General features: G+C 38.1%; 2 protein-coding genes across 6 annotated transcripts in view; one reads left to right on the top strand and one right to left on the bottom strand.

Annotated features, from left to right (window-relative positions):
- Positions 1 to 96: 96 nt before the first annotated feature.
- LOC111868647 (RNA-binding region-containing protein 3) lies at positions 97 to 8,426 on the top strand. Of its 2 annotated transcripts, XR_002843541.2 has the most exons (6): positions 97 to 539; positions 1,629 to 1,760; positions 2,507 to 3,294; positions 4,674 to 4,827; positions 7,307 to 8,036; positions 8,193 to 8,283. XR_002843541.2 is itself a non-coding variant. In XM_023859493.1 (5 exons), the coding sequence occupies exons 1-5, from the start codon at positions 397 to 399 to the stop codon at positions 8,353 to 8,355; spliced, it is 1,380 nt and encodes a 459-aa protein (XP_023715261.1). In that variant the 5' UTR covers positions 97 to 396; the 3' UTR covers positions 8,356 to 8,426. The 2 variants fall into 2 exon arrangements, 1 of the variants encoding a protein (XP_023715261.1); XM_023859493.1 differs by lacking the exon at positions 7,307 to 8,036 and having other exon boundaries at positions 8,193 to 8,426.
- Positions 8,427 to 11,022: 2,596 nt separating this feature from the next.
- Positions 11,023 to 12,428, bottom strand: part of LOC111868645 (zinc finger CCCH domain-containing protein 18) — a 44,581-nt gene continuing 43,175 nt past the window's right edge. For all 4 annotated transcript variants that reach the window (XM_023859489.2, XM_023859488.2, XM_023859486.2 and 1 more), the window contains exon 13: positions 11,023 to 11,659. The gene's annotated coding sequence lies outside the window, so the exon portion shown is untranslated. The remainder of the gene's footprint in view (positions 11,660 to 12,428) is intronic.

The following is a 12,428-nucleotide window of genomic DNA, read 5'->3' on the forward strand; positions in this document are numbered from 1 at the left end:
ACTGAGCTGGTAAGTTTGGTAATCCGTGACATCCGTGATGTATGTTGTCTGTGGTAATGACGACAATGACGATTGAAGGGACGAAGGGACGTAAGTTGCCATAAGTTGAGGTTATAGGGTTAGAGGGTCCCCCCCCCCCCAAGGGCGGTTAAGTTTGTTAGGTTTGTGGTGAAAGCAAACATGCTGGTAATTAACCAATTCGTGTACGCCTGTGTTACAGTGAATCGATATGTGCATTGGGTTAGTAATACGGAACAGTGTTGATTTGTAAAGTGTTATGCTTGCGCGAAGGATACTTCAGCCCCAAGAAAAGTGTATTCTCCTGTTCTGTCCGGTTCGCTGTTGCCGCTGTGCAAGTTGAAATTAGGTTACAAATCTGAAACTTATGAAATAAGGATGGGATCCACAACATTACTCATACGACATTTACCGTCATACTTCTCAAGTGACGAAAAAGAAGAACTTTTGAAATATTTTGGGGCAGTTCAAATTAAGGATTTGTCCTCGAAGATTAAGAAGAGTAGTATTGTATTTGCAAGGTAACACCGATCACTTCAACGTTAGTATGTTGTGTATCCTGTTGTAGGAGCTTTCTGAACGACAAAAATCGAACTGCCATACGTTTGCATTGTTTCATTATTTTTTAACTTAAGTATGAGACATGTCACTTTTCTGGATAAGGGTACTTCTTGTAATAAAACATTCAGTGCTGTTAATACGAAAATCCACTGCTGGATGATTCGTTTTAGTATAGTAGAATTGACAGTATTGCATTTTTTTAAGTGGATAAAACAGGACCAGCCAAATGCACCATAATTATGTATGACTTAAGATTTTCTCATTCTTGAAAAATGAGGTGTAGAAGGTGTAGACTAATCAGGATACGGATCAGTCACCAGCTCTCATAAATGTGGTAATGTGCCATGTGGTTCCATAAAAGGCAGGAAATTTCTTGAATAGCTAAGTAGTTTTCAAGAAAGACTGATCCAAGGAGCTACATAGTACAAGACATCCACAAAATAGTGGGGCAGTGTGCTGAAATAATGGACAGTCATGAACACTGAGGCCTCTGACAACCTTATATGTAACTTTTTATAAGAGTGCCTTAATTTAAAGGCTTAATATGATATTTTTTTTTGCAAGTGGAGCTTAATGTATAATTTTGGCTTTCAGCAATATGCCACATAGTACAGTGAAGGCTTTCCAACATTTCAGCAGACATTGCAGTTGCCATCTTCAAGGTTTGGGAGCTTTATAGATCTTGCGCTGGATAGTGAGTGGAAGGTGGATAACACCCCACTCCTCTGTTTCATCCAATCATGACATCACCTCCAAGTTACAACCTACTGCGAGATCTGTATAAGAGTTGCCAGAACTTCCCAGTCTGAAGATGGCAACTGTGATGTTTGCCAAAATATTTAAAAACCACCAACATTTTGCATGATGTATTCACTAAAGCCAAAGTCACACATTAATAGATATGATTGAGTTTTGTGCATATGATGTTTTCCTATACAAAGCTATAAAAATACAAAATTGTTGATTTACTGAGGCTGTTCTAAAATGTTGCCTTATGGGGAACAAGCAGTTATATTTGCAGGAATGTTTACCTCTTACTTTTGTTCCAGATTTGAATCCGAGGCAGCAGCTGTTGCAGCCCTTCACAGGCTGCACCAGCTAAATATTCTGGGGTATCGACTCACTGTTGAGTATGCCAGGGGTGTGGCTGATGATGTTTCTAGCCTGGTGCAGAGTGAAGAGTGAGTATATTAATCTCTACGTTCCTTCAAGTCCAGTGTATGCATGTATATCATAACCTCCTTGTTTTGTAATTTTCTTCTCAGTCTGCAGACCAGCTATCATGACTGAGATATTTCATGGTCTTTCACAGTCCCTCCAGGAAAATTCTAGGATAATACCTTCGATCTGGCCAAATCACATACTTTAAAATTCATTCACTAGTCCTACAGTTCAATACTATATCATTAAAGCTACTGAGAATATCATTAAATAAACCATAAATAAAATCTTCCATAACATATATCTCTGTTTAGGTTCTTCCCTCAGGATGACAGCCCAAGTTACTAATCCCATAAAATAAAACTCCAGTTTCATATACTTTAATTTATGGCTTTTTAAACAAGCAGTGAGAACATAAAACATTCTGGACTTCTGTATGTTATTGTATGTACTGTCCCAAGTTAAAGTCTATTCAGCCATCACATCCCAGTAATGGTGAGGTTGAAGGCAGAGTCTACCAGCTCATAATATGGAATGATTAACAGCAGAAGGGTCATGCAATTTTATAGAAACTCTGAACCATAGTAGGAGGCCTTTTATTCTTCAGTTTCAGTATTGTTAAGTGGTGAGGGAATGAAAAATTCTGGGGGAAAATTTTCACTGGACGAGGCTGGTCTTTAACCAAATTCGTTTGACACAAAAGTCTAGTACCTTATTTCTGCTCTTCAGTATAATAAAATAGACACAATCCCTGCACTTGTTGCAGCTTCCATGAGGCCAAGGAGGAAAAGGAGAACAGTCACAGATATTTGCAATTATTTCTGCACAAGTTGAAGACATGGAACTCTGCAGTGAATTTCACACAGCCTCCTCCTTCTCATCTCAAGTACCAATATCCACCCCCCACACCCACCGTTCTTCATAACATATCTTGTGCTCTGGCTTCCGTTCCAAAATTTTACACCCAAGTTCTACATCTAATGAACAAAATGAACTTACCGTGTCCCTTCCAACCTGAACCTTTCCCCAGCTCAGACATATTTCCTAGCCCTGTACATTCAGATATGAGGGAAGGGAATGACAGTGTACCACTAGAACCAACTCAGACAGTTGAACTGAATGAAGAAGAGGAGTCAGAACTTGAAAGTGAAGGAGAAGGACAGCAGTTACCAACAGACATAATTCCTGCCAAAAGGTCTCTGCCCCACAGACCGAAGAAAGTAAAGCGTCCAAAATTTATCAAGCCTGCTCTTGCAGCAACCACATCCTCTGTGAAAAGTGTAAAGCCAGAAGAGGTGTTTGAGAAAATAACATGTGAGCACATTCAGCGCAAGATTGAACTCAAATTCTCAACTGCAGTGGGCGGAGATGATGTGGAGAAGGTGGATGAACAGGGTTCTTCCCCATCTGGGGGTTTTGGTCTTATGTTCCCCGTAACAAAGAATGCTAATGAAGCAGAATCAGCTGAGAACATAGGCAGCACAGAAGATGATACATCAAAAGGCAGCACCATCACAGCTGAAGAACTGGAGGCCAATCGTGTATCTTCTAGAGGCAAGTGTTATGTTATTTCTGATCTGAATTTTGGGCCAAGCTGAAGACTATCTGTGAAGTTATAATTGACATTGGAAGGGGAAAAATAAAAGGGAAGTAGCTTCAAATGACTGACCAACCATTTATCAGAAATTAGACATAGTAATACATTGGCACTTGGTTCAATACTCCGCAGTCATAGCATGTCATCTCTAATGCTGCTTGTGGTTGAACTTTCTGGCATCTGCCTTCCTTGACTATGGTAAATGAGCCCATTTCTAATGCAGGGAAAGTGTTGATTATTACCATACAGGAAGGATAACAGCCAACAGAGGGGTCTACATGCTTAACTAGGGCTCCAAACTCCATTAAAACCTGGTGTATCTCACATTCACAAAATTTGACTTTTGTCAGGAGTGAGGGTGGGTAAAGCACAGAAATATGCACACTAAATTTAGCTAGTCTTCAACTCAAGACTTTTTGACACAAAGTTTAGCTCTCATGTTTCTTTTTCTAATTGCTGTAATGAGGGTATTACCGAACGTACAAGAGTGCAGATCCCTTGTAGCTCTTAAGGCGTTCTATTAATGCATTGGATTTTTTCTTCTTTTATGTCATGTTATGCCCCCTTCCTTCAATTTTAGACCCATTTAACTGAATTGCATGAAATCTGGAATAAACATGTTTTCATGCTCCCCACCCCCAGCCACCAACTAGAAATAAGACAACAGACACATAGACTTGTGAGGCAGGCATAACACTATCACCATAGGAGCAAGATATAATGTATGGTACTAGCTAATTCCATGGAGCAGAGGTTTTCTTGAATATTTAAGTCCCTCGGGTGTATGGCTATTGACCTAAAAAAAAAAAAGCAGTGTAAAATGTGGGAGCCATACAGTCATTTCAGTTTAGGTTTCAGTTTGACGCTAATAACTTACAGTTTCTTCAAGTCAGGAACATGTTGAGTAAAAGACAGCCTCAAATCCTACATGTTGCATGAAAATACATTATAAACATTCATGCTAATCACATATGAAATATTGTTTATAAGTAACAGTTGAGGGTGTGAAATATTGAGATTACAAGAAGAAAAGTTACATAGAATGTGTATTTCAGCAGTAACCCCCCCCCCTCTCTCACACACACACACACACACACACACAAATAATAGCAGCACTAGCACTCCGTAGCACATTTATAATTCCGTGCAATAAAAATAACTTCAGCGTGATTTCATTATGTGACCATCTATGCATCAGCCCAGCATGCCCAACTCATCAGTTAAATTGCATTATCTAAATACACAATTAACAGCAACAATATTATAGAACTGGAAGTTTGTGCAATAAGAAAGTAGACTAGTCTTTATGATTTCTGCTTGGAAATCTTTGTTCTAGATCAAAAACATCATCCAGTGTTCAGAAATTATCAGCCTGGCATCCCGTCGTGTCGGCTGTACATAAAGAACCTGGCAAAGCAAGTTACAGAGCGTGACCTCCATTACATATATCGTCGCTATCTAATATCCAGCACTGAGGAGCAAGGCAATATGTAAGTAATAATACCATTTATTTCCTGCAATTAGTAATATTGAACAAGATATCTTTCTCTGTAGAGAGATGTTAATCAGTGAGATTAAAATGGCTGCATAACTTGGTATCTGATATCTCACCTGGTAAGTTTCACATCTTATATGTGTGACCAGATTACTATTCCAGTAACATGTTATTTTCAGCAAGTTATTGCACTCTACATTTATATGTAGTTGCTGCCTTCATGGCCAAGTTTTGAGATATGAACTGAGTACTGGCATGGAAGTGATAACAGTGCCAAAGGTAGCAAAAATGCCAAAGTGGAGAGGAGTACTCCAGTGAAATACACATTTTACAAATGCATTATTTGTTTTTCCCATGTCCTTGATTGTATGCACGTCTCATATTCCAAAACTGATCGTACAATAAGTTCATACCACAGAGATTAAACAGTTATTTGTCTTAGTATTTCATTAAATATTCATAATTTTCAGAAATATTCCAAATAGAAATTGTAAATTGTAATGTCTGCTTGTCATGTAGCAACACTTTGTACAAGATAACAACTTTCAGTTTAATTCCCTTTCCTCCCACAATACATATCTTATTCCATTAAAATCCAGTCAGTAGTTTTAGAGATAAAACATGTGGACAGTCACAATTTCATATATATATATACGTTGAAGTCACTTACACATAGAATAAATGGTGAAGTAAAACAAGAAGTTTAAAATAGACTACAGACATCTTCGTATACTTCAAATGACCCTTTATTTCTCATCTATTATTTTAGTCCCTACTAGTTAATTCAATGTTATATAATAACCAGACAAAAGGAATCAAAGATAAGAAATTATCAGACTGAAATTAGCAGAAATCAAAGGGTTATTTGAGACAGAAAAAAGGAGGAGTAGTAGAAGCCTGTATAAGGCAGTCACAATGCACTGCCTCATGTAGCTGATACCAGCTAGGCTGTATTATACTGAACACATTGTGATATGCTGAATAAACTTCTGTGTGTTCTAGATCTCTCCCCACAGTTAAGTTCATTTTTCTGGGTATACACAGTGTGTCCAAGTTCTGTTAGGACTGTGTTCATTAAAAATACAAGACGTGAATTATTTTCAAAATTTCACTCTTTTTATTCAAAATAGTCTCCTTCTGAATCAATACATAGTTGGAATCAATTGAAAAGTTTTCGAAAACAAGTCACTGTACTCCTTTTATGGAATCATATTTAAAACTGCGGTACATTCCCTTTGGATGTCCTGGACGGTGTCATGATGGTCTCCTTTCATCTCCAACTTAACTTTTGGGAACAACCAGAAATCTGCTGGAGCCAAATCTGGTGAATACGGAGGATGATCAAGGACTGTGGTCCCTTTTCTGGCCAAACATCATGCACGATCTTCGATTAGTGGGGTGGGGCACGGTCGTGGAGGAGCGACCAGGAACCCTGCTCTCGATATTCAGGTTGAATTTGAAGAATTCTCGCCCACAAACGTTTGAGGACTCTGAGATAATAATCAGAATTCACTGTTTGACCTTCTGGCAGAAATTCCTTGTGAATGATTCCTTTGGAATCAAAGAAAACGGTTAGCTGTCTTTACTCGACTCTTTTGCATGTGCACTTTCTTTGGGCTCAACCACGCTGCACTCTGCTGCTTTGGGAGAGGCTCATATTGAAAACACCATGTCTCATCACCAGTAACAATCGATTTTGTAAATTTTGTATCACTTTGGGCCAACCGTAACATGTCTTTGCAGTGTTCAACTGTGGCATGTTTTTCATCGCCTGACAGCGCATGGTACAAACCGTGCACAGACCTTCCATTTGCCCAAATCCTCGGTCAAAATTTGATGCACAGTACTTTCTGGTATTCCCAAAAGCTCCTCAGTGAATCTTGCAGAGACACATCTGTCTGATGCATGCATTTCGGTCACTTTTTTTCACATTTTCTTCAGTGCGACTTGTTCTCGGCTTTGATGCACATGGAGTCATCAATGTCCTCCCTGCCATCACGAAATACAGCATACCATCGAAAAACGTTTGAGCGAGCAACTCAAACAATCACTACTGTACACACTTTCCATCATTCCGTACGATTCTCCTGCTGTTTTGCCTAACTTCAAACAAAATTTGTTGTTGGCTCTCTGTTCAACCGCCATTTTCCGATGAGCGTCAGAACACATGATGCAGCGATGCTTGCACTTTGAAATTATAGACAGCCACAGCTGAAACTTCAAGAATCTTAATGCCACAACTCACCAACAGATGGCATTGCAGGGCAAAATTTAAGAAAATGAATCCTAACGGATTCTGAACACACCATGTATGAAGAAGGTGCTTGAGAGATGTGTGAAATGCATAGGTTCTGTACATTTGGTTCTACCCTGCAGACTGAAATTTTACAAAATTCATTCAGTGAATGGTCAGCTTAGTGGATTGTGTCTTATGAGGGGACCCAGTTGATTGAAACCTTCTGATTCTGTTCCAGTTTTGGAGTATGGTAGTGTACCCTCCTCTGACTTCTAGCCAAAGTATTAGATGTCAGCACTCTACGGTTTCTTTGTAATACATAATTTTTCTTATGTGTTCTTCATTGTTCATCTTAGGTCTCAGAAGATGAGGCACACTTGTTAGGTTGTCTGCAGTAGATCAGTTGGTAGGGTGTGATGCAGACAGCCAGTTTCCAGTGAGGTGATTTTTTTTTAAATTATCATGTCTGTAATGGCTTGGAGATAAGATTACTTTTCGTTGTTAACTCTACATGTATTTATTTACTTTCTTCTTCTCTTCTTACATGGGAATGAGGGGAGTGTGTGGGACTAGAAAATATACAATATTTTAATAACAGTTAAACTTTCCACATCGTCAGAGTAATGTTTAATGCATCAGAATAGGTTAACAGGCTTGCAGGGTTCAGGGTTTTAGAAGAAAGTCACTGTGATGGGAATCAAACCACAGCTGCCTCCACCATAAGTGAACACACTGCTGAGCTACTGTGGGCAACCCAACAAGTATATCTCCATTTCTGAGATACAAAATGAACAGTGAAGAATATGAAAAGAAAAATTCTGTATTACATAGAAACAGTTGTGTTGAAACATAATATTTTGACCAAGAAGTGGGAGGAGGGTGCTTTACAATGCCGCAACACTGGGGCCAGATCAGAGGGTTTCCATTCAGCTGGTTCTCCTTGCTACTGCAAACAGTCACTAGTCCAGGTAGATATCCAGTAATCTTCTGGTCCTTTTGATGAAGTAGTATAAGGTTGACATATTTGGTTTTCCTTTGTCTGCGTTTCTATGAGTCCTTGGTTCATCTCTAATCTACTTACATATAGTGACTTTAATTTGTGAAGTGTGTCTTTCTTGATGCAGGTTTGATGTACGGTTGATGACAGAAGGGAGAATGAAAGGGCAGGCTTTCATCACACTGCAGAGCACAAAACAAGCAGAAACAGCACTTAAAGAAACAAACGGATATATCTTGAAGAACAAACCACTGGTGGTCCAGTTTGCAAGATCTGCTAAAACAAAATGAAATTGAAGTTCTTTCATTTATGTGTAGTGGCTGCCATGGTGTGCATTAAATAACATAATTCATTCCAGAGATTAATATTTGCTGCAAAATGGTTCACACTGTGCACTGTGTATATTCTTTCAAATGAGAATGATAAGTCATGACCTATTAAAATTCCTACCATGATAGGTCATCCCATGACAAAGCCTTCTTCATTCTTTTTAACTTCCTGTCAACACTGCTTTTGCATCAGCTTTCAGCTGACTCCACAAAGTGTACTCCTTCTTGAGAAGCTAACAGTCACCTCACTAGACAATAATTCCCCATAGTTTATGGAACCAGAAAATATATTACATGTTAACAAGAGCCTACTGCAGTCCCTATACTAAACCAAATTAATTCATTCCACATACTTGCACTATATTTCTTTCAGAACCATTTTAATCTTCTCCCATCTATGCTTAGATCTGCCAGCAGACATTTTTGCTACAGGTTGTTTTCCAACCAGAACTCTGTATGCATTGCTCTTTCTTCTGATTATCCTGATCTGAATTACCTGTTATCCCCATCCCCTAATGTGGGAGACGTTGTCTTACGCATGTCTTTTCTCACTTGGTCATCCTTTCTTTCTGAACATTTCATAAAAACTCCTCTTGTATTTATCAGTTACTCTCTTTTGTGTATTTTCTCTCGGTTGATTTACCCCATATTCATCCATTCAGCATCTTAATTTTTAAAACCCAAAGAAATCCCGTTATCTGTATGTGACATGTTTGCACCATTATATCATGACACGACTATGTCGACATCCTATGTGGTCTGATCAGAAGCTATATGGTTAGCATGAATGAGCAAGTTAGTTGAGAGTCAAAGGTTAAATCAGTCATAGCCAGTTAGTGGCCAGTTGAGGACAAGCTGCGAGACAGTAGCCAGCCAGCAAAGACATGAACATGAAAGCAGACGAACACCCATTGCTGGGATCCACTACCAAGCAGCGACTAGTATAGGTTATAACAGCTGAGCCACCATGTACTATAGTGGTTTGTTAAGTGTGTAGATTAGCAGTAGCATTATACGTACTTGTAGTTACGAGTTACACGTATTCAGTAAATGCAATTACCAGTCCAAACCCCATGTCTAGTCACTAACACATTACAGTATCTTCAACTGCACTAACTTTTCTTGTAGTGCAAAATGTGAGAACATTTTTATGCATTCTTACAAAGTTAAGAAAAAAGAACCTTTGTGTGCAAGTAGATTGTTTGTCCCTCTACCTGTGACCAAATACCAGCGCTTATATCGTTAGAGGGATTTTATTTAAATTTCATATCTGAGACTTTTGCTAAAAGTTATCAAGCAGTTCCAGTTTTCAGACTTTTTGATTAATAACAAAGCCTGACTTACGAAAATCCTCTGTGTATCCCATAAACCACTTTATTGTCATGTGGCATACAGACCCATTGCTAGGCAATGACTGTGGCACAAACAGTAAGACAATAGCCGTTGCTAGGCAGCATCCTGTGCACAGCAGTGGAAGTACTGTTGGAGGCAGTATTTTGTATGTGCTCCACTCTGAGGCCATATCACACAACCAACCAGGTTCAGTTCAGTTCACTTCAGTTAGTGCAAAGGGAAAGAGAAGGTACTGGTATGACCCCTATCACTGACTGAAGACCTGCTTGTAATTATGTGGGAAAATACAGCATCTCCTCTCTTTTAGAAATTTCTCCCTATTTACCTGTATTGGACAGCAAAAAGTGCATATCTGCAGACTGTAGGTCAATATCAGGCTGTAAGTTGACAGCAGGAACCTAATTAGCTCTGCAACCTTTGCACCAATAGTGAACTATAAAATCTTCCTACAGTCACAAAAAAATTCACCTGCTGCAACTATAGTTTCCAAAAGCAGCGCCTATATTGAATATTTCCAAAATTGGGCACTGATGCACCTGTATTTTAAAGACTTCCTGAAGTCTTAGATATCCCTACAGGGATCACAACTGACAGTTTGAGAAAGAATGCCATAAACCATTTTACAGAATATGCTGAAATTTGTACATGGACTTTTCCATGCATCCCATATACAGTTTCACATATTTTATTAAAATTCAATATGGGAGACTTCATTAAATTGCTGGATAATTCCAATTTTCAGCCATACTGATCCATAATGAAGCCTCCTTTGCATAAGGCCATAAATTGATTTTCAATCCTTCCACATATTCTGCTGAAAATGGATTTACAATTTTCAGCTATTTGCATTTTATCATTTCCACTTTTAAGTCTAATAAACCTCAGTGAATGCTGTTGGTAATTTTCTTTATGACATTATGGAATACAACCTTTCGGATCTTATTACACAACAGACTAACTTTTCAGTGATATTATGAGTGGACCTCAGTTCAAAGAAGACTGGGATAGTGGCAGTTCATAGCAGAAACAACCTATAAATGGTTACCTCCATGTACAGTATGTCATGTCTTTCTGTGGGATAAGTTTCCATTTTTATCCATCCTCCCACAATTAAAAATCTCATCCCTTCTGCCCACGCCTTGCCTATCATTGCTTTCATACCATCCTCATTTTGGGAAGTTTATTTTCCTTCATTCTAACATCTGTTTAACTATTAAAATATAACAACTGCATTTATATATAAGAAATACTGAAAGATTTGATTATAAACACACAGTCACTTCAGTGATATTTATTCAAACACACATATTGGTATGAATGCATCATGCAACACACCGTTACATAACACAAAATGCATTAAATTGTGTGTGTTATAATTTAACATTAATATAAAATAAAATGTATAATTGTTTTAAGCATCATGACTGCTTGTTTCATAAGATGTTTGTTATGTCATTGTTGATTTTCACAGGCTAGACAATTTCAAACAAATGCAATAATGCAAAACAGGAAAACAGGATGGTCCTAAGCAACACATTTATCTGCACAATATTTTCCATCTCAGTTGGCTCAAGTATTCTTTAAAGCCCTACCCTCTGAACCCAAGCATTCGTTCCACAATATGATTAATTACTTCAGAATAAAGTAGCCATTACAAATTCCTGGCTGCACAATGGGACAGAAACACCTAACAAAAGTGAATGTGCTCTGTGATATGTCAGTCATTGCTAATGTACCTAAGTTCTTATACATTACACAAACTGTAACATAAAAACTAGAAAACCCCATGAACTGTGGCGTCCACTCCATGCCTGTTCTGGAATGAAGTTTCTATGTACATAAAAATACTGAAAGTTGCTGTCCTCTCTGTTCACTTCCTTGGCTGAATTTCTCTTCCTAATGATAACAGTTCCTGAAATGAAATCATGCTATTAACACACTCGCCAACTGGAATGCAGGTTTTATCTTTATTGCTTGCATTCTCTTCTGTATTACTATACAGTACCAATATATAACAGTCAACACACAGAAAACCTAACTAATGTTACTTTTACAGATGCAAAGATTCAACTATGGAATAAAGGCCTAAAATATAACTTACACTACAAACCCAAAGAATGGATAAAGACCCTAGCAATCAAAGCCAACACAGCTATAAGCCAAGTACACGAAAGAGACCAAACATACACAAGACAATTAGTAACCAATAATATTCAAAAACTCATAAACAAAATACACTAAAAGAAAGGCAACAAACAATACAATGACAACTAGAATCCCAAGAACAAGACTTTATAAAGGACATTAACCTTTATCGGACGGGCCATTTAATTTCCGGTAGGGGCAGCTGGACGGAGTTTATTTAAATGCCCGCCCTTCTAGAGCAATGAAATTGTAAGCATGTTTCTAAAAATGGTGTGATTTCTACATTTTTTATGATAAACGAACGAAATGAACGCTCCTTTAATGTAGAAAGAATATAGAATCAGATATTCTAATTTACAGATTTTAATATCTGTAAAAAATTTTTACACTGATTCCCAAAATAAAATTTCCCGAAATTCATACATTTTCTGCACCATGCGTTCTAGCAGTGTAATACATTTTCTGCACCATGCGTTTTAGCAGTGTAAGTCCTTGTGGCGACTTCACATTCAATGGTATCTCTTGTTGTAGCTTAT

Source organism: Cryptotermes secundus, unplaced genomic scaffold (assembly GCF_002891405.2).
Source record: "Cryptotermes secundus unplaced genomic scaffold, Csec_1.0 scaffold696, whole genome shotgun sequence".
In the NCBI taxonomy this organism is placed as follows: domain Eukaryota; kingdom Metazoa; phylum Arthropoda; class Insecta; order Blattodea; family Kalotermitidae; genus Cryptotermes; species Cryptotermes secundus.

Bases quoted from the DNA above. Each gene is read 5' to 3' on its own strand.
- LOC111868647 (XM_023859493.1), top strand. From the start codon at position 397: ATGGGATCCACAACATTACTCATACGACATTTACCGTCATACTTCTCA. The intron at 1,761-2,506 runs GTGAGTATATTA...CACTTGTTGCAG, and splicing joins AGCCTGGTGCAGAGTGAAGA to CTTCCATGAGGCCAAGGAGG. The intron at 4,828-8,192 runs GTAAGTAATAAT...TTCTTGATGCAG, and splicing joins ACTGAGGAGCAAGGCAATAT to GTTTGATGTACGGTTGATGA.